At 41.6% G+C, this 27,318-nt stretch overlaps 1 protein-coding gene across 3 annotated transcripts; it reads right to left on the minus strand.

Moving 5' to 3' along the window:
- Positions 1-3,171: 3,171 nt before the first annotated feature.
- On the minus strand, positions 3,172-26,071 carry LOC308112611 (A disintegrin and metalloproteinase with thrombospondin motifs 12-like). 3 transcript variants are annotated; one of them, XM_080468279.1, is made up of 24 exons: positions 25,825-26,071; positions 25,346-25,710; positions 19,764-19,941; positions 19,431-19,642; positions 19,239-19,322; positions 18,596-18,720; positions 18,308-18,457; positions 16,428-16,571; positions 15,356-15,500; positions 15,177-15,269; positions 14,140-14,285; positions 13,865-14,034; positions 12,045-12,178; positions 11,744-11,864; positions 10,511-10,755; positions 10,129-10,270; positions 9,883-10,009; positions 8,096-8,306; positions 6,853-8,007; positions 5,875-6,027; positions 5,517-5,693; positions 5,169-5,315; positions 4,590-4,743; positions 3,172-4,441 (listed from the first exon to the last, which is right to left on the minus strand). In XM_080468279.1, the coding sequence occupies exons 1-24, from the start codon at positions 25,940-25,942 to the stop codon at positions 4,305-4,307; spliced, it is 4,833 nt and encodes a 1,610-aa protein (XP_080324405.1). In that variant the 5' UTR covers positions 25,943-26,071; the 3' UTR covers positions 3,172-4,304. The 3 variants fall into 3 exon arrangements, with proteins under 3 accessions (XP_080324405.1, XP_080324406.1, XP_080324404.1); XM_080468280.1 differs by having other exon boundaries at positions 10,129-10,258; positions 19,230-19,322; positions 25,825-25,959; XM_080468278.1 differs by having other exon boundaries at positions 19,230-19,322; positions 25,825-25,959.
- Between the last annotated feature and the right edge of the window lie 1,247 nt (positions 26,072-27,318).

Here is a 27,318-nt window from a genome sequence, read left to right on the forward strand (position 1 = left end):
CAAAGGAAAGCACCTCACTTCGAGTTACTCCAGCTCGAATCCATATGTGGTCTATGAGGGAATCAAACGCACAACTCACAAACAACCAAACTGACCTATGGGAACCATGTGTGTGTCTCTGTCTGAGTTCCCTGGGGCCCGATCTGTGTGTGCTGGGTCAGAGGAGGCCGAGGCTTTAATAAAGAAACATGCCTGGTACAGGGATGCCAGTCGGACTGCCTGGGGACATGCAACCTGATGGGGTCCAGATGAGAGCCACCAGACTGGACTTCTTCCTCTGGAAAACAGCACCAACTGTGTCCCGCTGCTGCTGCCTTCCACGAGCCTGTCTCTGGGTTTCCTCTGGGATTTGAAGGGTAAGCGGCAGGATTAAAGTAACATTTTCCCTAAATGGTACTTTAAAGCTTTTTCACAGATCACAGGAAATATATGTTACTTCATGCTTGGAGGAGATAACATGGGAACATGTGTCGGGCTCAAGCCGGAGACCTGGATTTTTTTTCTGCTTGTCATCAATTGTAAATATTTAATGTGTTCCTGGCCGTGGCGTTGGGGGGTGTCTGGTAACCTACAAGATGAGGTTGCTGTTTCCTGCTTTACGATGATCAATAGATGTTTGTCATGTTATCTTCCCCATCCCGAGCAGGCACTTACATCATCATCCTCCTCTGCTGAGTGTCGGGTTCAGAGGGGACAGAGGAATTTACTTACAGGTCAGACACTGGATCGACAATGTCCTCCATCATTCTCAGGGCAATATGAGGTGACAATACGGAATAATTAACTATCTCTTTACTGTGCTAATGAAAATAAATGGAGCTGCCATTTTCAAACATTTCAGAAGGTACAGGCTGTATGAGACAAAACATGAAGTGGGGCAAATTTGCAGATTAAAACAAAAGTAATTTGATTGATGGAAATTTAAGTTGTTGAATGTATTAAGAGAATGCATTTTAGTATTAAAAAACAAGAATGGATATCATTACATGGAAGATATTTGAAATAAAATAGTGTGAAAGTGATTTTATCAATATTATATAGTCCTAACAACAAAATAAATTGCTCCATATAACATTTAAATCCTTAAATCAATCAGATGAATCCAAGTCATGTAGATAATTATCATAAAAAGTTATTTAATCAGACAAAATAGCTTCACATCTTCCTCTCTGGACCCCAAATTTCCGAATGTGGAAAGTTGTTTCTCTTATTTTGCTCAAAGTTAAAATGGAAACCCAAAATATAAGGACAAAAAATATAAAGACAAAAAATCTGCCTAGTTAAATGTATCAGTCCATCAAGGATTAACCACTCTTGTTTTCAGGCTGGATGCAATTTGATTGGTCATATGTAAGGATTTACCTCTGGTTCCTCAAATCGTATGGCAGTATTATTTTTAAAGCTGGGTAAAATGGAACTGCCAAGTCTTACACATTAATAGTGTAACTCACCGGGTCAATTAAAAACTCATATTAATGCTGCACTTCTTTTATTTCTCCATTAAAACACTTGTTTGACTGATATAACTGATAGTGTCTGTAAAGAATAAAACGTTTTGTAGGAAATCTGCTGGCAGCATATATTGTAAAATTGCAAGTCCTAAAACGTTGTCCCTGTTACCACGCTTTTGTATGATACACTTCAGAGTTGTAACTTGCCTTTAACAAATCTTTGTGAACACTGTTTGTTTGCTACTGTTGGCCGTCTGGAGGGAATGTCTGGAAAAGTGTTTGACTTTTGAATCCAAAACCACAATTGTTTGGCTTTAGAGTTTATGTTGTGCCGGCTATTAGAGTAATTTTATGACCATTTTGCCCTTTTTGGAGAACAACTAGGTTGTTTTGATTCAGCTGAACTTGAACTGTGACTAATAGGACACTGCAGTGATACTTTGATGAACAAGATTTTTTTTGTCAATCGGAAAATATATTCATTTCCTTATTAAGACGAGTGGTGGAACAAATTGCTACCATCTTGCTTTTCTCTATCATTCACGACTTTGTGATTAAGTTGGGAAATATAGATAGATAGATAGATAGATAGATAGATAGATAGATAGATAGATAGATAGACAGACAGACAGACAGACAGACAGACAGATAGATAGATAGATAGATAGATAGATAGATAGATAGATAGATAGATAGATAGATAGATAGATAGATAGATAGATAGATAGATAGATAGATAGATAGATAGATTTTGAGTTGAAGTGCTTCCTCACATTGCGCAACCCATTAAGCAACATACAGTGACATAACAGAATGAGAGATGTGGTTAGGTAATGTGGCTGTTTCCTGTTTGCATCATGATAACGCACAAACACGTCCCTCTTGCCTTCTCTCTGTCTTGCACGCACACACGTAACACACGCACACACACACGCACACACACATACACACGCACAGGCTGGTTTTAGGACGCAGTGCTTCGCAGTGACCCAGCATTATGTTACTCCTTCCATTACTGCTGACTAACTCCTGGTCTCTGTCTTGAATGACAGCAGCAGGGTGTGTGGAGCTGACCAATGTCCGTTCGTGTCAAGTTATCTGGCACAGAGGAGCCTGGGAGATCTGGGCGAGCTGAACCCGATCCCTGAAACAGACCCTGGTGCCGTTGATTCGGGTGTTACACACCCAGTAGCATGTGGCACTCTCAGGCGAGAATGACCTTGTCGACACAAAAGGTCACACGGCAGCTGAGGTTTTTGCAAGGAATGGCACGGTCCAATAGGTGTCAATATTCCTGTAGCAACTGTGAACGTAGTACCTGCCGGTAATGTAATAATTTTGGCTATTTTAAATGTAATAAAGCCAATAATGTACTAACTTGTCAGTGGCGAAATAGGATATTTGAAGCAATAACGTAATAGAATTTTGTCAATGATAAGTGAATGCTAGTAATTTAATACATGAAAAAGAGCATTAAATAAAACAATGGAAAAATTTATAAATTTGACTTTTTTTGGAGGTTTTGTGTAGTTTGCTTATTAAAGATAAGGGCAGTGGGAAGCAATCACCATACTCGTTCATTCTAAAATTATATTGTCAAGTTATTCCATTTATATATATATGCAATTTATAAATTATATGTATAATTTAGATAACTATTTTTCTGCCCTGAAGAAGCCCAGTATACTGAATAAAGTAGGTTGGAAGATGCAAATAAATTAAGCACGTTTCAAAAATGTTTTTATTTCACGTCTCAGTTACAAAACAGTTTGAATATTATTATATTCACTGATGGGTGACACAGGAGGGACAAATCAGTGGTGGGGACGTAGTGTACACATGACATTGACGACAGTACAACATCACACAAACACAGTGGCCATCTTTGGAGTGACCTGAGAGGGATGACCTGCAACACCTCTTTCTCATTGGCAAATCTTACACCAGAGGAGGAGCACCACAGGTAGGACTGCAGCATTGTGCACATTCTGCAGCTGATTTAGGCACAACTGTAACAAAAAAGACCAAGGCAGGAACTTATACAGACGATAATGTAAAAAAAAAAAAAAGAAAGAAAAGTGCCAACTCTGAACAGTAAACGATATTTCAAGCTAAAAATTTTGGTTTTAAAAAAAAAAAAAAACGAACAACTTTTTTTGGGGTAATATCAGTACTATTAACAATGTATTAAAGAGGTCAGAAATATTTTATATACATTCATTTTTTGCCAGTTTTATAAAAAAAAAAAAAAAAAAGGTATCATAGCTTATAAAGGTCACCTTTATAAGCTATGAAAGCACCTTTGGTTCAGAAAGAGATGTACAGAAGAATATATCTTTTCTTATGATGTGAGGAGGCGGATCCTGTACAGCAGAGAAGCAGTCACACTCATGATGAGCTGTTGCAAGTTCTGAGTTAGAGTCTGGGTTATCTTTAAAACGGGTTATGAGATGCTGTATATGTTAAGTATAGCATTGTTTACCGGTTAAATAACAAGGAGTATACACTGAGTTTTGCATGCATCAAAAATAATCAAATTTGCAGTAAAAAAAAACAAAACAACTATTTAAATCGGATCTGATTCAAACATACTGATGTGAAAGTAACATTATTCCAGTGTGTTTCTGAGTGTTTTAGTGTACTACCTTGCTCAACTCCCAGAGAATTTACCTTTATGAAAAGCTGAAAAGACTAAAATAGATGAGACACAAAAGTGTTAATGGGCTCTTTGCATGTGCGTGTACGGTTTTCTTTGGTTGTGCTGTTTAAATTGTGCTTGTTGAAGTGTTTTCTGTTCTTTTTGGGTTCTCGGTCTGTGGGTGGCTGTCCACCAGGGTACAGTGCGTGGTATGATTACGACGAGTCCGGCTCAGACTTGGACTGGCAGGTGACGCAGCATTGTCGCTGGACCGACCTGAGAGTGCAGCGACCCAACAGCTTCAGCTTGTCACAGAAGCGAGAGGACATGGTGTTCTTCCTGCAAGCTGGAGCTGCATGCAAATGAACACAATGTGAACACAAAAGCTTGCGATGTAATAAAAATCATGTGTGTGTGTGTGTGCTTATAGTAGAATTTGCTTTTCAAATCTTCCGCTGAGCCAGATGAACATGCAGACTTATCGAGTCGTGCGTACGAACCTGTGTTTGCCTTGCATTCCTGGATATTGCACTTTCTGAGCATTTCAGGTTTGGAAATCTTTTCGCAGAGGCTGTTTGGCATCACGGCCAAATCCAGCTCACTCACACAGTGGACCTCACGCTGCTGCTGACCTCCGCCACAACTGACAGAGCACTGTGAACGCACATGGACACAAACACAGAACCAGAGTTTAGCAAAGTAATGAATGAATGAATGAATGAATGAATGAATGAATGAATTCATTAATTCATTAATTAATGAATGAATGATTTGCAATGTGGGATGCACAATGTTGTTATGGATAACACACACACGTCATCTCACAATTCAAAGATGGGTTATCTTATGACTCTAAATTGTAGGTCTCTGTGTGTGTGTGTGTGTGTGTGTGTGTGTGTGTGTGTGTGTGTGTGTGTGTGTGTGTGTGTGTGTGTGTGTGAGAGAGACTCTTCGTAACAGCCTTGTGATAGACTGGTAACCTGCTATTTACTCAAAGTCAGAAGCACCCACAGTGCTATGAAGCAGGGAGATTTTTTTGAAGCAGGGAGAGTTTTTTGAGCGAGCTGCGTTCCACTCACCTCCTCCCAGTCCCCGGTCTCCCAGTGTGTACAGGGCTTCAAACCGCATGGCTCAGAGCTGTTTGGCCTCAGTGTGGCGCTACAGCGATGAGGCTCAGGGCAATACACCAGCCGCTCCCTGATACCTTCACCACAGCTGCCAGAGCACTAGAGAAATTATAATATTTATTTTTAAATGTTTCATCTTTAATATTTGGCACATAAATAACAAAAACCAAGAGATTCTAAATTTTCAAAGTAATAGTGAACAGTTCACATTTGACAGCAACGACAGAAGTGACTGGGATTTTTGCTATTACTCGATAAAAAACTGTGATGTATTGACGTTTTAGGAAATTAAGCTATTACCGGCCCCCAAGGTGATGCACTCCATTTCATACAGGTCTTGTTGGGGCAAGTCAAGGAGCTGATGGGCCGGCTGGTCATAGCTTGACAGTGGAAAGGTCTGAGGGGTCGTTTACTCTGAGAATCCACACACTGGATGTCACGGTACCGCCGTCCCACCGCGGCACAGTCATCCGGACACTACGAGTGACAACACAGTGCAAAGAAAGGGCTCAGAAACAGATGCCAAGTCAGCAGTGCAGCAGAAACAAAAGCCATTACATCATTTTGAAAACTAAGACCATGGGAAGCCATGTGGAATCAGCAAGTAATATGTGTAATTACCTGATTTGATGACCGGAGGGAATCTAAAGTTACCCACCTTGCTCCAGGTGCTACTTTGCCAAGAGGCACAGGGCTGCAGGTGGCATGTACGTGCAGGCTCGGGTCTCTTCACACTGGCACAGTCCTGCTCGTTCTGGGAGCTGCATATGACTGTTCTCCATATCGCTCCGATTCCACATGTGGTTGAACACTGGGGGAGAAGAAGGGTGAGTATTCGTTCATTAGACTTGGCCAGGGTTCCCATGTACTAGAATAACAAATTGATTACAGTTACACAATAATAAAACATGGATGTTTCAGGAAAATCAAAAGCAAGCCCTGCAAACAATTGTTGCTTTTATATCACATCATCTTCACATTAATAATAAAAAAATAAATCAAATAAATCTCTCACAGCACACATGCTTTTTCTCACGCCAAGTAGTCCATTTCGGTTCAAAGCTGGACTTCTGATATTTGTCACATTATAAGGAGGTTGAGATTTGTTGGACACAATGGGAGAGTGATTAAAGTTGCAGATCGAATAAAACACATTAAATAAGCATACTTAAAAGATCCAAGCAAATCAGAGCAGTCAAAACTCTGATATGTTTGAGCATCATGCATTAATCCCCACCACCCTTCCCATTTTCTGCTACAAATCACACCCTGATAAAACAGATATTGTGAATTAAAACTGTTGGGATTCGTTTATTTAGTGAATGAAACTTCACTTCTAACATGCTCGGGAAATGTCAAGTGAGCCTTCACAGTCGGTGTAATTATCACACAAATTATAAAATCACTTTAAATAGTCTCCATTACACTTACAATAAATTCAGGTTGAAAAAAAAAAGGGTGTGTTTGATAAATACATGAATAATTTTGTCCTCCACGTACTGTATGATTTCTTTATCTTCTCAAAAATCGATTTTTCCTGCTGCTCTCTCTCTAAAGCTCCCTGGTGGTTTAAAAACTCTACTGGAATTATGTTATGAAAAGTTAGTCAATACGGGGATAAAATATCTTCACCCACCTCGCTCCAGTTTCCGACTATCCAGAATAAGTCGATGGTGACGGGCTCTCGGGCCATCACGTTGCTTTGGTCGCTGGTGGAGCTTCCCTCAGGGACTCCTGGTGGCTCATTTTGGCTCTTAGTGCGACTGCTTTTAGTTCGGGGGGGCGGTTTTTTCCCACGAGAGACAGAGTTGTTTTTCTTTGGTGTCACAGCGGGCTCCTTCAGTTTAATAATCTTAACTGTGGACTGTGGCGACACAGCAGTAGTGAGCGGTTTTCTTGGGGGTGTTGTGGGACCCGGTTTGGAGTGGTGGCCAGTTTTAGATGTGACCGAAGGGCCCTTGTACACAGGAGTGGTGCGTGGAGCCTGTTGTGTCCAGTTATTGCGTGTATGAACACGCGTGGTCATGCGGGAGGTTGGCGAGTGGCGAACGGTCTTTGTCCATGTATCAGTGCTGGTTTGTGGGGTGGAGTAGGTAGCTGTGGTTGCGGGCATCGTCGGTGGACTTGTTTGTAAAGTGGGTGTGACGAGTGTATGTGGCGGTGGCGTGGTGGACGTTTGGTGTGATGTAGCTGTGGTAAAAACATCCAGGTCAATTATCCCCTCTTCTTCTGTTGTCCTGTCCTCCACAACATAATCATATCCTGGAGAGTACATCACCACATTTGGAGTGCTTCCCTCCTCTGCTTCCTCCCTTTCTTCTTCTGTTTTTTCCTCACTTGTTTCTCGATCTTTCTCAGATGAATTGGATTCGGTCGGGACAATGCTCCCTCTCTTGTCCTCATCTTTCCACGTACCATTGTACTCATAGTCACCTGCATTTATGATTCCAAGAGTTGAAGTTTCAGGAGTTGAAGGGAAAATGGTAGTGGGGATGGAAACAGTCGTAGTTTCTTTGTTGGTTATTTTCTTCCTGGTGGGTGTAGCTGTGGCCGTGGTGGTCATGGGGGTCCATGCAGGCGAAACAGGATGCTGTGTGGAGTGGACGTTAGGTGGGTAAATGTGATATTTAGGCAAAGACCCAGGTCGCCTACGAAGGCTGGAGTTGGGGCAGCTCTGCAAGCCGCACAGCGATCTGGATCGAGGTTTAGTGGCGAGTTCACAAGTCGCTTTAGGCGCCAGAGAACATGTGACTGTGCGTGAGCGAACGCCTCCTCCGCACGTGACGGGACACTATAAATAAAATGGATAAAGTCATTAAATGTTATGGATATTTCTGGTATTTGTAAGACAGAAGAAATGATAGAAAAAGGAGGCTCACATCTTCCCAGCTGCTGACAGACCACTCCGTTCCACAGGGTACGTCTCTGTTGCACGGCACCACCGGCTTGGGTTTCAGGAGGTGCTTGCACTCCACAGGGTGGAGCACTCTCTCCTCTCCTGAAACAGTGCGGACACAGAGAACCGTTCGCTTCCTCATTCCATCAGATCCGCAGGTGGCTGTGCACTGTTGCCAACCCCCGACCCACCACCTGAAGGCCAGCAAGGTTGAAAAAGGACATGAAGAAAAAGGCAATCAAAGATAAACGAGGAGTACATGGCAGGTGGACAAACATTATCATCTTTTTCCAACAATAAATTAGTCAGACCATCATTTAAAATTCTTTTAGAGCTGCGATCAAATTACAAGAGCTTCAGCACCAAAACCAAAAGAATGCATTTTTTTAATACCTTGCTTGGAGTAAAACACATGCTCTTCTACAAAATCCTTTTTGAATAAATAAAGCAAACCCTCCAAAGGTTAAATATAAGCATAGTACCGGGAATTGTGCAATGGCTTTAGACGAATAAGATATCATTTCAAACGGGATATATAATGATTAAAATCAGCTCTTATCTCTTCAAATGTTTGATGAAAGAAACAACAGATAGGGTTACATCAAGCTGACCAAAACTGCTTAAAATGTAGAAATCACAGTGGTATGGAATCATATGAAGATAATATGAAAAATGTATCACATATTCTTATCAATCCAGGAACACAATCCTTTAGTACAGGGGTCTGCAACCATTATAGCCAATGAGTCTTTTTGTCCTCCCACCAAACAAAATGTGCCTGCAGCCTTTCATTTGACTCTGACCTTGAAAACCATACAGACTTTATCATTTAATTAAATTATTTACACCATAACTTTGTGTTACATTTACAAACTAAAATTGGGAACATTTTATCTGTTACAGCAGAAGAAAACACCAATCTCTTATGAAGAGGATTAAACAATGACATTATTAAATAAAACAATTTAATAAAAAAATGCACCGGCATGTAGAGCATTCAAAATGACTTAATCGTAGAGGAATACTGGTCTGTAAAGGGTATAGCCTGCTTTCATCCATTGTTAGCTGGGACTGGCTCCAGCACCCTGTGATCTTTTATAAAGTGGTATGGCTGATGGATGAACTGAATGCAGTTTGAGGCCACAAAACTGATACAGACAACATATTAAAAAATAATCGGTCGGCTAATCAATAGCAGCATTCGTTGTAATGATAATAAAGTTTAGTCTTAAATCCTAAAATGAGGAAACAAAGAAGTGTTTGTGAGGTGACCCACATTAAATTAAAATCTATATTTTCCTGAGTCTTCTCTATTTTTTATTTTTTTTAGTTAATCCCCAGTTAGCATTCTGAAGTATTGTCTGAAACTCTAAATAACCTGGAGAGAAAGCAGCCAGACACAATGTATAGAACATTCTTTCATTTAAGTTTATCTAAATTTTATATAAAAGAAATGACAATTTATTCACATCATTTGGTGAAAACTTCAGGGAGCCATTCTAGACGGGATAAAGATCCACACGTGGTTCCTGAATGCCAGGTTGTAGCCCTCGAGTTAAAGTAGTAGTAGTGAAAGACGTATAAGGAATATAATCTCATATATATATAGATAGATAAATTTGTGAAATTATTAAATAATACAATTGTGTATATAATATTCAATAAGCAATACAAAAAAAATACTGATATACAGCTTAGTGAATATAGTAATGGAGAAGTAGTTAAGTACTTAAGTATGATAGAGTATTACACGCATTAGAGGGTACACACCGAGCAGGACAGTCCATGTTCTTGCACTTCCGGTGTTTGTCTTCTGGACGGGTGTTTGGGTCACACAGGGACTCGTCCACTACACCCACATCCACCTCAAAACAGCGCACAGGCTGATGTTGCTCACCTACAAATGGGCAACATTTGGAGAAGAAATATAATTGTACTGTAAAATGTTCAAATAAATTTACTGAAATTGTGTTAATGTAGCTTAAATGACTAAAACAAGTCATATATAACACTGACCTAAACCACAAGTGGTGCTGCAGTCGGTCCAAGCCCCGTGTCTCCATTGGTAAATAGGCTCTAAGACTTCGTTTTGCCTGTCTTTGGTCTTCTTGGTGGTGTACTCGAACTTCAGACCTGGATTTCTCTCCTGAAACAGCAACTGACGACCACAAGAACAGCCGTGAGACAACATTTGCTACTTCTGATTTTACCAACTAGTTCTCGTTATGAGAGAAGAACCAGGTTTTGAAACTTTTTGCACATTTTCAAACATGAGACACGTGTTGATCAAATCAATCAGTGTCAACAAACACGAGATAATAATATGAATTATGGATGATGTGATATTTCGTCATGCAAAGTCAGCAAGCTGTTTATCCTCCATCCTATGGTGTCTTACCTGCAGCATGACTGGCTCAGTGATGGGTCCTGTAGCGGTGAGGTTCTCGATGTTCCCACTGCGTTCATAAAAGAACGTTGTGCCGCCGGCTTCATACTCCCCATTCCACTGGATGATGTAGTTGCCGTTGAGGAAGTACTCCTCTGACGCAGCACTTCTCAGAGCCAGGAAGTTACCTGCCTCCGCCATTTCCTTTACCAGGATGTCCCGTGCCCCCACAGGTATCACACCCACGTCCACGTACCCTGGGAGAGTCGGGAGGGGAGTCAGAGTCACACCGAGGTAATGGATGGCCCACCATGGCTGCTACCACATTCACATCCAGACTACCAGACAGCTTCCCTCTGATCTTTAATAGAGGGTGGGCTCAGTCTGCAGGGGTGGTTGGCATGTGTGTGTGTGTGTGTGTGTGTGTGTGTGTGTGTGTGTGTGTGTGTGTGTGTGTGTGTGTGTGTGTGTGTGAGACTGTACACGTACGTGCACATTCGGCGTGGGGGGCATGGTCCTGTCTCTGTTTTTTATTGTGTGTGGATGGGAAGGGGGGGGGGGGGTGCTCGATGGGGGGAGGACGAAAGCAGCAATGAGTGGGTCTCTGGAGTTTAATGATGTTTGTGGGAAGGTGTGTGTTTCTGTGTTTGTCAAAGGAGGGGGAAGTTTGCCCTCGGTCGAAGTCTTTTGAAGTCTTAAACATCTGGGCCAGTTATCTGGAAAGGATGCTTTGCCGGGCAAACAGAGAGAATGAATAAGAGAGGAGAAGAAAAAAGGAAGAATAAGAGTTTTTTTTTTTTCTTTTATTAATGTTTTAGAGACTCTTTCCCTATTAATGTGTCTTCATGGCATGTTGATTTAGTGAGTGAGATATACTCCTCAAAGCACAGCGAAATCAGCTGGAGACATGCATCAACACACACACAAACACACACGTATATCAGACGAGCCAAAGTAAAACAGGACAAACAGCTGCACGTTGTAGACAAGATGGCTGCCATGGCAACAAATAAAACAACACAATGGCGTAATGCTGATGATCTGTCCTGAGATGACTCTCCGCTCGTGGACATAAATTTGAATTCTGAGCTTTTTTCGCACTCTTTTGGTCGGTACATCAAAGCGGCTCCTCGTTAATTGGTTGCCTGGTTTGTGTTACTACACCGTTATAATTGTATGATTTATCATGCTGACATAATCGACTCTTTTTCCAGCTGGTCAAATGGCCCCTGGTGCTGAACTCACCAAAGCCGTCCTCTTCATCAAACGCCTTATGAACCATCTCACAGCTCATGCCGTCGCCCAGGCAGACTCCACAACGGTCTTCCACTGCGTTTGAATCGATGCCATAGTCGCAGCCCACCTCCTGCGGGCAAAACACAGACACAACACATTACAAACACAACCAAAAACAAATTAAAGCGTAATGAAAGTTTATGCAGGAAATCTTTTCCTTCTGTTTTACTGTAGTTGCTCTGCAGCATGTCACCCTGCTCCACTAGAACCCCCTCCCAGTCTCTACTCGTCTCTTACCCAGCCACACTACCTTGCACACGCCGTTAACGCAGATGTTTCTGGACTTGTTGTTCATGAAGCACGGCGTTCCATCCGTCACCGTGTCGAGCATCTTCTCAGAAAAATACTCGGTGACTGGCCGACAGTGCAGCTCACAGGGATTCACTGAGAATGTTTGCATGTGGGGGAAGAGAAGTAACCTGGTTAGCAATGTGAGGAAAGGTCCTTCTCCCTTCGTCATATGCTTCTATCTGAGTTCATGAAAAGAACCTTCATAAAACTGGTAAAACCGTATTGCCTTGGTGTGACGAGTGAGTGAATAGAAAAAGATGGATTTCAATGTATCCATCAACACAAAAGAATATCTTTGAGATATTTGCAGAACATGTGCTGTGTGTCGAGCCACTGGAGGCTTCATTTATTAATCAAATGTGGCATAACTTTACCTACAGAAACTTCTGCCTGCAAGGTGAGTACATAAATTTATCAAGAGAGAAAGGAGGTTTGACACAGAACATCTCACCAACAACTGGTTAGAGCCAGATACCTGCACTGGTGAAGAGAGTCTGACCAGAAGACCAGAAGAAAAGTTGTACTCCACTGGAAGATTAGTTTGATGTTCTTTTACTATTACTACTGTTTAGCTGTGGTTTAAAGGTGTGCTGATTGTGGCCGGTTTGTTTCAAAGCTTGAAGTTATTTCGAGCAGGAGACCATTCCAGTCATATTTTTTTTTGTTCTGTTTAAAGGAAAGGAAATTTCATTTAATTCATTCCTTCAATCTTCTGTACCGTTTCATTCGGCTCAGGGTCACGGAGAGCCGGAGACAATCACAGCTGACTATGGACGAGGGCCATCACAGTATTGTACTTTCATTTCATCCTTTCAAGATTATTCAATTTAATTTTTGACTGGAGAAAAGAAACCACAATTTCCTTTCGGTAGAAACCTTTGACTATCATGTGTCCTTTGGTTCTGCCCAAAGTTAAGATATCTGATCTGGAAATATGTTGACGGTGTCCACGCTGTTTTTGCACGTAAAGTCCCATCGGCAAATCTTAGACACTGTGGGACCTTATTAAAAGAGGGTGTAGTTGGCACATAAGTGACAAAGAATTACACCTACATCCATTATTTCTGAGGTCGCATTAACTCTACGGATTGCATATATTACACAGATTTATAATAAAACATTTAAAACAATAATTGTTAAGTCGACTCTCACTTAGTTGCACATTGATAAAGTACCTAGTATTTCTTTGGAAGCACCATTGTGAGAGCCTCATTAAAAAAAGGCAGTACTGACTGAAATGTTTACACGGCTCGGCCACATTAAAACCACTGACAGGTTATAAGTGAACGACTCTGAAAATGTTTGTTTTTTTATCATTGCACATATAGGCTGTATTGTGATTATGTACTAATGTAAGAGCATTACTAAAGCTGCGGCTCATGTGGGTCCGTATCAAACGTGGTCTAAGAAAGGAAAAGCCGTTAACAGGCCACAGGGTTATGGGTGGCTGGGACTCAATGATGCATGTGAGGAATGAAGGTCAGAAGTCTGTGGTCCAATTGGACAGACAAATTGCTGCAGAAACAAATGTTGGTCCTGATAGAAACACAACAGACAGTGAATCACACTGCAGAAAATGAGAAGGGCTATAATGTTATAGCTGATCAGTGTCAAGCACAAGCTGGTTTCAGGATAAGCGTTTAATAGTGTAAATGCTGCCCCCTGTTGACTAAAATATATAATTACACATAGTGTCAAGAAAAGGGTGAGGATAGTTGATTTGCGTATGGATTTCTCGCTGTTGTGTATTAATGTATATTTGAGCAATTGACTACTCACGCGGGTTAGCCACAGGAATCCACTGGTAGAGCTCGTTGTGATAGGGCACAGTGTTGAACTCACTGCACAGCATCTCTCGAAACGATGGTTTGTCCTGCTGACAGGGTTTTGTGTTACAGGTGCGATAACGTTTCCGTTCTCCGGTGCAGTACTTTCCTCCAAACTCCGGTCTGCGGGAAAGAAAACGGGAGCATATTTGAATCATCTTCATGTTGGAATTAATATCTCAGTACAGAAATACTTCATGGTGCACACAGTTGAGAGTGGATTCTTACTTTGGGTTGTTGCATTCCCTCTCTGCTGTCTGAGCTCCTGCTCCACATGTCCTGGAGCAGTGAGACCAGGTACTCCACTGGCCCCAGCCTCCATTCACTGTCTCTGGGAGTTTACCCACGATCACACACTCCCCGGAAATACACCACTGAAGGAGGAAGTTGTGTTGAGATCACTATTAGACATTTAGTTGTCCCTCTGTGCTTGGATCAATCAATGAACCAATCAATCCATCATTTATATAGCACATTGGGACAATGATGTCATCCTCAATGTGCTTCACAAGTGATTGAAAAAAACATCAAATATTGTTACGCATAACTGTACATAATAGTAAAAAACAATACAATCAGCAAAGATAGTATTTGCGCATCAGTGAAGATGAGTACATTCCAGAGGCCTTTTTTTAAAAGGTGACTTCAGTAAAGAAAGTCATTTGATTCCCTACTTTACAAAAATTGTCACTCCAGAGGAATCTGTATTTTACAAAAATACAGATACTTCTACTTAATTAGAAAATGTGAGTACTTTTGCAACTCTGATAATAAGTAATAGGAAACTAATAATACTTGATGAATCCACTTGGGGAAATTAATTTTTCCACATTTACTCATCCTATTTCTAGAATGCAGCCACGTTAGGGCTCCGAGGAGCTCATGGGGTCAAAAGTCTTGCTCAAGGACTCACAGTGGAGACCTGTCTCCTGTGGGTTTCAAATCTGTGAACCACTTATCTAGCTTATGGGCCACCACTGCACAAAATACCATAGAAATACCAGAAGTAAACAACTGAAATAAATCAATAAAAATGACTGCAAAAACATACATATACAGAAGGCTTTTCCTGAAACTTACATACACAATGATATACATGAATATAACCATTTTATACAAAAATGACAAATACACACAAAAAATCAAAAATACAAAGTTGATTGATACAGTTTGAAAACAAAACAAATTATAAATGAAGTGAACATTTAAAAATTTTAATTAAACACTGATACAAGAGGCTTAAAATCACTACAAGCTTTATTCACCTTCTCCGGTCCACATCGAGTCCCGTCTATGGGTGAGTCCAGTTTTGATCGACACGTACCGTTTACTGAGCACCACAGAATCTGGCACACATTCTGCAACAGGCACACAATCCAAAAACAATGAGGGAGGACATTTCTCCACAAGATCTCATCAACTCTTCCTCTGACGCAACACTCACATCAACCTCCGGGCAGAAGGTGGCATTTGGGCCGTACTGGAGCTGGCACTGGTGATGTGTGGTGTAGCGGACACCGAGGCGAGCCAGCGGGGTAGTCAGGTCCCTCTTGGAAGGACGGTCGTCCAAACAGAAACCCCAGCCACGACTAAGCAGTTAAAAGAAAAAGAAAAGTGCAAGGCTGAGTGTGTTGAAAGTAACACAGACCATGGTGGTTGACCACAGAAAATGAGAGAATCAAATTCTGGTAGGTTTGCTGAAAGAAGTTCAGTGAAAGAGCTGAAAGAAGTTCAGTAAACCTACCAGAATGGCAATATTGCACTTGAATAAAACGTGAAAATTTGTTTTTAAACTATTATGTTACCACACCCAGAAGTATGTTTTCTTTCTTAATTTTTAAATCACCATACAAGTGAAAAATAAACATCTCAAACTGAGATAATGACTTGCCAAAAGGCAACATTTAACAAGTCAGTTCAAAAAGATGATCTCTGACCTTTGACCTCTTACTTTGGATCAGCTGGTGAAACTGTTGCATGAGAGGAATTCTTTCATTCAATCTGTCATTGATAACATGAGTCCAATTAAAGGCCTGCAGATGTTTGTGTAAAGATGGCTGCTGTTTAATTCTTCTTATTGCTTCTTTTGCTGTTTTTGTTTCACTTGCTACCTTCTCTGATTCATATGAACTGACCACACTTCCACCTCATCATCATCATCATCATCATCGTCATCATCATTGTTGCTATATAAAACGGAGCAGCTGCTATGTTTTTTCTGATGTCAGTTTTTATGGTTTCAGTCGAACACACACACACCACTCCCTATGTGTGTTTTGGATGATTTTCAAGTGCTCTATACAAATGTAAGCCAGAACGCTCTTTATCTGTATCCAGGTGTCGCTGTAGTTTGGAACCACTCCCGTTATGATAACAATTTCTCAGACTCGGACATGCCCACAACCTGCAGGAAAATCCTGTTAGCATCACGGAGGAAATTAGCAGAAGCGGGTGAATGAATGGTGTTATTATTTCATAATTAACAGCTTCACGATAAAAGATGACTTCGGCCTTACTCGAGGAAGCGTGTGATGTATTCTTTGGAGCAGGAAGACCAAGTGAGAGGCGAGCTGTCGTACATCAGCTGTCTGGACATGATGAACGGGTGTTTCCCCTCCAGCTCGCAGTCGTTCCCCTGGCCGTCATGATGGATTCCAAAGCTATGTTCAGATACGAATAACCATTTATGATGTGATTCTCACATACAGATGTGTTTCACAAGAATAGATGACCTTCGTAATCCAGCTACTCCCCTTGAATGTCCACCAGCTCCTGAATCTGAAAAATGCAGGCTACAGTAATACCTCCTGCTGCTTTATCAGGTTCACGCGGCCTCAGCAAGGATCTCACCAATCCCATGTGAGACTTGTTTGCAGATTTGAAACAGGTCTACTTTTGTTGGTAGATGTCTCATCTTATGTAATTTACATTGAGTACAAAGTCGAAGTTTATCTGTTAAGTTATGCATACACTTTACATTATTTGTTTCCGAAATATTGTGTGTGCAGGCGTAGATGACCCGGATACAGAAAATGTCTAAAATAAAATAAAAACTGAATATAATATGATCTTTAAAGACAAAGTTCACAAAAATAGTGTAACTAAAACCAGAATTTTGAAACCTATCCCAAGGAACAACCTAAATCCATGGGGGACACAGCTGGACTTAGGAACTTGACTGAACAGATGGAGAGCCAAGGACAGACTGAAACTTAAAGACTGATATCAAATAATTCAAGGACTGCATCTAATAAAAGGTACCCAGAGCGAATCGCAGATGGAGCTTGGCACACTGGGAAAAGAAGACCTCTGGAGAGGTTTCCAGGCATGGCAGGATGCAAGGAGTGGTGCACCACTGCACAGGGTGACTACTATAGAGGTATGGTGCAACAGACAATTGGTTTCTTTGATCTGTAAAGTTGCGGAACTTTCTGATCACAAGAGTTGTGTGAACTTGATGGGACGCAGGTAAATACATGTCACAGTTAACCATCAGGTGAGATACATGAAAGATGAAGCAACAAGACATTTGATACTCGGGGATAGACAGCACACTTGGGCAAAGACATGAAACATGAACAAACAGACCAGGCCTGGTATGACCATTACATGGACGACAGATAGGACAGCAGCGCAAAAGCGGTAAGACCCTGTTGGTTTCAAAATCGAGCACATACAGCTCAAAACAGAACCATAATCAACTGTTAAAAACCCAGTGACACAAATTTGATCTCTACCTTGAACGATATGAAAGATATGACTTTTAAAAAAAACTGGATGAAGGACTCAATCCATGAAAGGCTACAAGACAACATGACGTCAATCAAGGCAACAGATGGAGTCAAATACTAGGGAAACAAAAGCTTTACAAATCTTAACAAGAACATGCATTTATATTGTTTGCTCTCATCTAACACTCGTGATTGAAGTCACACAATCTAATGTCAGATCTCAGAATGCAATTATGTCAATGCAAACCTAAACACATCATACTGAGACACTTTTTGTTTTGACATCTTCCCTAACCTGGGACAGAGACTGCCAGTAACTTCCAGGACTGTCTTTGGACCGACCATAGTGGCAGTTCCAGAATTATTTCCGTGAACAAATCCTATGTGACTTAAATGTAACCTTGTCAATGACTCTGCTTTTCCTTCATTTGTTAGTCGAAGATTTACACCTGCTCCACAAAAAGCTTCTCAGGTATCTACAGCCTTTGTGTGTGGTTACTAGATACTTTGCCATTATTTGCACACAGACATCTCACTATAGGCTGATGAGCTCATGCACGGAAATTGTTCATGTACATCCGATCTTGGAAACAACCTGCTTTCATTGTCATCTTGACCATTGTTATGATAGCTCATTGTGGAAACATGCACATGTACATACACACCTGTGGCCCATTTCATGAGCTACGGTGAAGGCGACAGGCAATCCTGAATCTTCATTGATATTGCAGCTACGGTGGGGCTGACACATACCCGACAGGTGAGACAGACCGAGAGTCTCACAGGGATGATTCATTCCTGCACAGATGTCTTTCCTGGAGAGAGGACACATTCAAATTATGGAGATAGATATATATATATATATATATTGTATGTCATTTCTTTTTAACATAAAATGTTCCCACAAACATCTCAGTTAATGTATTCACTCTACTGAAGTTGGTGTAAATTACCTGGTGACCAGCACTGCTACATCATGATGAGCCGGATGTGTGTCGCTCTGTGGATTCAGGTTTTTCTGCCAAGCACAGAAACTGGACAATGTGGTGTCAGCATGGTGAATAATCTTTAATCCTTTCTGCAACAAACAGGGAAATTAGAAAATGAATGCACAGTAATGTATGTTTTCACAGCAGATTTTATTTGTCTATATGTCAAGCTGTTGTGGCAGCGCGGGAGTGCAGTGGCTGTCTCAGGAGACAGGAAGGGTGTTCTGGATTTCTTCCGCTATATTGAACTTTAGATTCTCAGTAAGTGTGATTCTGTGTCTTTTTCCGTTAGGGCTGCGATGGACAGATGACCTTTTCAGGGTTTACTTTGCCCTACACCCAATTAGCAGTGGACATCTTTTGCTCACTGGAAACCATAAAGGGGATGAATTGGTATTGAAGATGCACGGATGGATAAAATTACTCCCTTTCAGTAGTTGTGAATTACTCTGGAGTGACAATTGTAATATGAGAAATGGAGTGATAGCCTGAGGCTGCACAGATGCATCATTTTCAGGTTGATGAGAAATTGGACTTAAGGTCCAATGGCTAAAGGAAATGTAAAAAATGTGTTCAGATTTAAATAAAGTTTTCAGACGGTTATGACCTCGTCTCCTTGCAGCAGGATGAGGCGCACTAAGATGACGTGGATAGCATTCCCGATACTGGCATCATGAAAAATCCCAGCCACCTGTTAAGAAAAGAGTAACTCTTGACCAACACACTTCATTCAGAAGCACCTTCACAGAAAAGAGTGATGGGCAACAGCCGGTATAACATCAGAATGTGTCTCAGTCACCATGTTCATGATGGTGAAGATGTACGACTCCACATTATCACTGCCGTGGTATTCGATGAGCTTGGCGTCAGCCACCACCATGGTCTCCACCCAGCGCTCTCTGCTGACTGAGCGCCGCGAGCGGGACTGGGCCTGATCCTCCCTCTCCCTCCGCTGCTCCCGCTCCCATTCCTCCCTCTCCCTCTCCACCAGGACAGAGTCCCTTGGCGTATCTGAAGTGTGCATAATAGAATAAATCACTTGCAGTACACTTATCCTTGTTTGACACATGCTAAGACAGAGAGAAAAAATAATAAATTGCATATGTACAATTGCACGAGTTCAGATAAATACCTTGAACTCCACAGGGGCTGAGTGTGTCTTTGGGCTCAGGACTGCGCTTCATTCGTTTACTTTCTGTTGTGAATCTTGGGTAGACAAAGTGCGGCTCTGCAGTCTCTGCACCATCGTCAGGACGATTCTGGACAGGTTCAATAAAATAATGCCCCTCAGGCAGGGAAAAGAAGCCTCTCTGAAGAAGAAAAAAGAAGAAAAATTAGGATACATATGCATGGTGAATAATGATTTACCCTGGGCAAATTAAATACTGGTTTTGATCCAACTTGCTCTCTGCAATAAAAATATGAAGGTACTCATATTAGAAAACTGTAACTCCTAAGGACATAGTGTTGTACTTCTGAACTTTCTAAACTATAATTAAGAATAGGAAGATTATTTTTAACTCCAAAATGAAGCCAAAATGCAGCTTTAAGTTTGTTTTCTCATGCCTTCACAGCCTGTTACAAATAAGACAAAGACAAACAAGGAAGCTTTTGTGCTACAACATTCATGAGCTGGGCTGCAAATCATGTCAAAGTGTAGTGTTTCAATAATTCCCACACTTAAAAGGTGAGAGGGTAGACATTTCTCTTTAAAACCTGCCAAAAAGGCCCCTCCACAGTAATTTCCACATGGGTGGAATCTATCATTACACAACAGATCTGAATATAAACCTTTTCCTTCCCTGGAGCACATTCTCTGTCTGCTGCAGTGGTAATACAACCGCTTCTTTCTAAATATGCAATGCATGTTGTTACTGGTGCAGGCCATTCACTTGATGATCATTGAGGTCTGCTGGTGAGCACACACATGGATACACACTCTTCCACACTGAAAAGTCTTGTTTTGCAAAGATACAACACATCTTAGACAAAAATGCTTGACTCTCTTTTTAATTGGATGTATGATTAATGTTCTAAATTGTTTTCATTGGGAGTGTGTGTGTGTGTGTGTGTGTGTGTGTGTGTGTGTGTGTGTGTGTGTGTGTGTGTGTGTGTGTGTGTGTGTGTGTGTGTGTGTGTGTGTGTGTGTGTGTGTGTGTGTGTGTGTGTGTGTGTCATGTTGAGTCCAAACATGTCCACACTGTTTTAAGATGAACCCCTCCCTCGTCTGCTAAACCAACTCGTGAGGCAAAGAACTTTTTTTGAAAGAGGAAAAAAAAAGGATTTCTGCATTCAGTATGAACTGTGTATGCACTGGTGGATCCAGGGTTAAGACAAGTAACAAAAAGAACATGCATAAATCGAGTCAAACATATGAAACACTTAGATTCCTAGAAAATGTAGTACATGAGATGTGGATTTTCTTTGGATTGTTTTGAGGAACCAAAGGCAGCTGTAAAGAATTAGGCCATGCAGTACTTATAGTTTGGCGAGTTGTGGTTCCCGGGATCTACCCTGCTGTTCACTGCAGTTCACTGCCCTGCTTTCTGGGTCATCCTGACAAGTTTTATATGTGTTTGTTGGAACAAAAAGAAAAAAGAATCCCTGAAGCCCATTCATTCAGCAGCCTGCTCCGATTGTATCGCATTGCTCCATTCAGGGAGTTCAGCGAGTACGAATCTGCCGTCACTTTGGAAAGTCTATATTAGACCACCTGTTCGTACAATTCTTATAAAACAACTTATGTAGGTCCGTAAACTGCAATACGAACTTCAATCTGATTCAACTGGGCTTCTCAAAATAGCTGTTTTCCCACTTTAAACTCAAATCAAAACAACATTATCGCAAATACCAAACAATAGCCTTCTGCAAGAACTCTCCGTTTTAGTTGATTCTGTCAAGAATTTGGTTCTATGAAATGCTGAGAAAGTTTTCATCTCTGACTCAGAATATGGCCCGAAGCCAGAGATTGTGGAGGACTCATGTGCAAAGCATGCAAGCTGATACGGCCATGGTCAGCTGGGAAAGCCTCCCCGAGGCCCCGTGAAGAGACCACTCAGCTGATTTCCCCGTCGCTCCATATCTCATCCAAACACTGTATGACAGGAATGATATATTCAATAATCATCCGTGTTCTTCACATTTGCATCGTGCCACTCCACATGCTACTCATGTTTAAAGGGGAGATATTTTGGCATTGGCTGTTATCATATCTTTCTGTCGAGTCCTATACGTGCATCCCAGACTAAAACTTGCTCGAATGAATCCCTGCAGACAATGGCAGGTGGTGGAGTGCAGATCAACCAGGAAGGAATGCTACAGAGAGGCCCATCCAAACACTCCGACCATTGCTCTGCATGATGTGTACGACATACATACCAAATACACTCCGACAGAGCAACACACACTGCAAAGCTTTGGCTGTACAGTGTGGTTATAGAGTTACATATGAGCCTTAAATTACCACGTGTAAATCCTGTATTGTACCTCTCCTCAACAAACAAAGCCAACTTGAAAAGAAGCCAGCAAAGGTTTTTTTTTATGAAATTTTAACAAAAGAAGGGATTATTTTTCTGAAGCGACTTTTTCTCTGAAATCTGGATGCTCCACCTCCAAATGGAGTTCACTCTATACCTTTACCACCTCTTCTTCCTCCGCCATCTATTGCCCCTATTTTGTTTTGGGTTTTTTTTTGCCAGTAACCCTCCACCCCTGACTTAGAAGAAGCAAGTCGTTTGGGTGTGAGGTGCCAGAGCCAGGGGAGGTTACCATAACACAGGTCTGTGTTCTAAATACACGAGCCATGTGGAACTGCTTTATTTCTGTTTCCTGCTTCTGTGGCTTTTGGTGGACTGGCCAGCTGGCCCTGAAATAAAGTCTCTGCTCTTATGTAGCTAAACTTCAGGGGTGATTACCGGGGCACATGCAGAGGTAGGGGCTGATGGTGCTAATTACTGCTGTATGATAAATCACAATAATTTTCTACCAACGAAATAATAATTTATTCTCAGACAACTGTTTACTGACCACATAGGTGTCACAAACTTTTTTTTGGTTGAACTTCACAAGGTTATTTTGCCTGCAAGCTAATTTTTTCCCCCGAGCTCAAAGAGATCATTACGAATTTCCATCTGCATAGTGTGATGAAACATGCATTTAAGTGAGGAAAATACCAGTATAATGGTTTGAACCTGCATGTTCTTGTTTTGTGATGTGCCTCGGGGATTACCAAAGTATCCACAGAGAAAGCTTTGGGTTTTTCTCATAATGATGGTTTTCCCACAAAAAGGACCAGTGGGAACACCTCCACTGCCACCCACCTCTGCTCCTGGTGGTTTTACATGTACAATAAACAGTAAAGGTGAAGGAGAACATACATGTAATGAAGACTTAATGTAAGGTAAGCTCACGGTTATAAAACTCAGCTGCTGTTTCCGTTGTGGCCTTGTGGCCAGAAGCGGGATGTTAAAATCAGTTAACATAGCAGAGAAAATGTTTCTACCAATTACACCATTGAAATCTGTGGTGCAATGTGTGTCTTCACAACTGGCTGCAGCATTCTGGAGCTTCGGGATTTAGAGCTGTACGACATGGGATTTTACCTTTTCACATCTCATCATGTAATAATCATTTTCAATTATGTTCAGGTTGCCTTTGATGTGTTGTGACAATTACTCATTAATGATCCTTATTTCATCCTCTTGGCAAATTATTTGAATATCTTAAGTCTGTGATTCCCAACATTTTCCATGGGAGCCGTCCCTCAGATATCCGTCTGGGAAATCTGGTTTGGTCAAACTTTACAGCGAAAACACTCACTCTCAACAACATACGGCAATAAAAGTAATGACCGGTTCCCAGGTCTGCTCTAGATTCTGCAAACTGTCTAATCATGGTTTTCTTTGACATCTGTTAATCTCACTTTGACAACCAAAGAGGTGGCAAAGCTGGCACACCCTAAAGTGGGTCCCTAAGCCAGGGTGGGGAAGCACTGACCAAAGCCAAGTGAGAAGGGTTTTTTTTAAGAATAGTTGTCAATATAGTTTTGGTTGAAGCATATAAAGTGTGAACTTTATTGATGATCTTTTCTATTTCATATGAGAGTAACAGCTACATAGTAATAGCTATGAAGATTCATAGTTTTAGACAACTTTGAAATAAGCACAGTTGGAATGGATTTTTGTTTTGCTTATTGACAACAATATGTATCAGAAAATCACTGATGGTAGTGGAGTATTTGCATTTGTTAAGCCTTGACTAATGTGCATCATCTGTGTCATTTCGCTCTTCTGTTGTTTTTCCTGTTTCCCGGGTGTTTCCTGTTTAGTTAGCCTTCAATAATGCTCGCTTTGCAAAAAAAAAAAAAGATTGGTAAGAATCTGTGTCCTGAGGGTAAGAATCTGTGTCCTGAGGGTGAATGGCCTCCACAGGGGTTAGTGGGATTTCTGCCTCACTGAGTCCTGACTGAGTTCCTGCTTGGTGGTCTCTGTGTGGTTTTAGCTCTAAACCTTCTTGCACAAAGGAGAAAATAATGGATAAGACATAAATACATCGTAGCACTTTCCCTGGTCAAGATTTTAGATAAGAAGACTTATGTCTCATAATGATTTTCTTCTTTGGGGATTAATTAAAGGCGTGTAAAGTGGGTCAGATATAAATTATAGCACTGCTGGGCTGGCCTGTCATTCTAGTCTCCCTGTTCTGAGTCACATGTAACAAATGAGCTGCGTTTAGCAGACTTGGCATAGAGAGGCAAGGCAACCCACACAAACATAACACAGGCAGGAGGCAAGACTCTGCAGGAGAGGAATTCCTGCTGTGACACAATCAAACATGAACACTAAAACATTCTTCATGACGAAAAGTGACACGTCCCATAGTTTCAAAGGCGGAAAGCGCCCCCTCTCTTCTACATCCTCTTCCTCGTGGGTCATTTCAAAATATTACATTAGAGCTGAAAGAGTTTTAAAGAGTTTAGAGTGAGATCCTGCTGCTAGGAGAATTAAAAAAATAAAAAAATAAATAAAAAAAAAGACTTTCCCTCTCAGTCATCTGCACCCAGAAAGCTTTAAATGTACATCTGTCTTTTCATGATAAATATCCCACATATGCTGGACTCTTTCTTCTGCTGTCCAGCTGTCTCACCACCTTTGTAGTTGATCTACTCGTTTTGATTAGTAACATAGGCCATATTTATCACCTCTCCATCTGATAGAACTCATTGCTAGACTCCATAAAAAAAGGTGTCACAAACTATTACTGAAGCTTTCTCTGAGCGTAGAACAAAGTAACACTGCAAGCACAGTCAGGATGTGAGAGTCCCTGCGGACAGCAGCATGTATGAATGAATGAGTGAGTGAGGGTGCCATGAAGAGAAAAACATCTGAGAGACAAAGGAGGGCAGAAAGGGTCTCATGGCCGGCCGAGACGCAGTAGCCGTCAGTGGGTCTGCAGCACCGTCCTTCTGCAAATAGTGTCAGGAAGTCTTTGAAGAGCAAGCTAACAGACAGGGCACTGTCAGATAGAGAGGTTTGCTCAACGGTCAATGACTGCCGACACCACATACCACCTACCCAAGAGCGATGCCCCCTCACCTGAGCCTTTTTGTTTAAAGAGACACAAGTGTGCTGTTGTACATGCAGTGTGATGAATGAGACGGGGGCTAAATTTGACCTTTATCCCCTGTTGCATCTCTTTAACAATGTAGTATCTTACCAGTCCTTTGCAGGTGCTAATGGCAGCTGTTCCCCGAACACCAGAGGCTTCCACAGTGCCGAGGAGGTGGCAGGAATTCCCCTCGGACAGGCGGTGCTCGGTCCTGTTGCTGCTGCCATTCCTCCTCTCCAGGACGTAGTCGTTTGAAAGCAGGTGATTGTTTGCAGTCAAATTGAATGTTAAGCTGCGACCCTTGTAGTTGACCATGTAGTAAACCTGTCCCTCCAGACGAAGGGGCCGCAGGTCACGCCTGACCCTGCCACCCTTGAAGTGATGGGACACAGAGTGGGAGATGACCTCCCCATCAGGGCTGATTTTCACTGGATGGACAATGGACAGGTCTGACTCTGAGGGTGAGGAGAGACCTGCAGGATTGAGATGTAAATCATTGACAAAGCAGCTCTTTGTTTTAAATTAGAGCTGACATACAATTAACCATAAAATCTTACTATATTAACGGATGTGAGCGCAGCACTGACCTTGCTCTGCAAAGAGCGAGAGGAGTCTGCTGTAGTCCGAGAGCTGCTCGTGGCCAGCTGCCAAAACCAAAACAAAGTGCAGCAGAAAAAGAAGCCGGCGCTCCTGCGGACATGGCATGTTTCATGCAAGCAGGCTGAGGGCGCAGGGAAAGAGTGCAGGGGCTTCAGAGGGGGGCACTTCGGTCCTGCGCGACACTGTGTCATGACATGGACGAGCTCCGGAGGGGAACATGCGCCGAGGAAGACTGGGAGCCAGATCATGTTTAAAGAGGGAGAAAGCTCCCACTCCGCGGACGAAGGAGGAGGAGGGAGGAGTGTTCTTTGGACCAGTGTCTACTTTCCTTTGCAGGAGTGAGAGGGGGGAGCAGAGCAGGAGGGAGAACAAGCCTTGATGACTTCAACAAACGACGCTTTGGCCTGTGTTGACTTGTCTCCTGCACCAGAGGAGCATCATTAGAGGAGTCAACTTTACACATGCAAAGTGTTTCCTCTGATTTCACTGCTTGGATCAAAACAACAATCCATATGTGCCACTCATTTGTTAACTTTGCACCCTTAAGGCAACATTGGTTGTTTTGACCATCAGGAGAGAGGTTTTTGTGTTTTCCGCTCTCTATATGGCTGAAATCACATTTTATGGGAGGAATCTCACATTCCTAATGAAACTGAAAGCCAGCCATCAAAGAATGAAAGTATATTTTATTAATCCCCATGGGGAAACCACTTCTCTGCATATTTATAGTTATCCCTAACTAGATACTAGGAGCAGCCCAGGTCAAGGGTGTGTTCTTCATGGGCCATAACTGCCATCATAAACTATTTCAAATAGGTAAACTTTGCAGTGCATAGGTTTTGTGGAAATGCATATGCTTTATGTTAAGGCACTGTTGGTACAGTCTATGGATAGAAATACAGAGGAATGCAAACATTCCTTCCAAGCAGCTAAAAACACAAAAATCAAATGTAATACTGATTCTGTGCAAAGACACACATTCCTTAGTTTGAGACTGAAGGACAAATATTTCTACATCCCATATCCAGTGCAGATCATGAGCCGTGATTTCAATAAAAGCATGTACAAAATATCCCTGTCTATTTGACTTTGTTCTCAATATGCTTTTAGATTCCTGTCTGCAGCATTGCAATAAACTATAGAAGATTACAATCAGAGAACACTTTCAACCTCAGCTGAGTTTGTGTTAGAGGCTTTTCCGAGGCACACAACCACCAACTTCCTCCTCCAATACTCTGCAATCTGATTGGCTACCCTGTGTGACCACCCAATTGTCATTGGTTCTAAATATATCATTCACAGTGTAAAGTTGTTACCCTTCACTATAATATAAAACGTAAATAAGACGCTGGAAGACTTTTTATTTAATATTTAAAAATATTAAGAAAATGTTTAACTGGTAATGACAACTTAAAAATTGTTTTGTTTTGCACCACTTAGGAAACTGTTCAATAGCTTACTAAAGATATTTCAGAGGGATA

This window comes from Lipophrys pholis (genome assembly GCF_963383615.2).
Source record: "Lipophrys pholis genome assembly, chromosome: 7".
NCBI lineage: Eukaryota > Metazoa > Chordata > Actinopteri > Blenniiformes > Blenniidae > Lipophrys > Lipophrys pholis.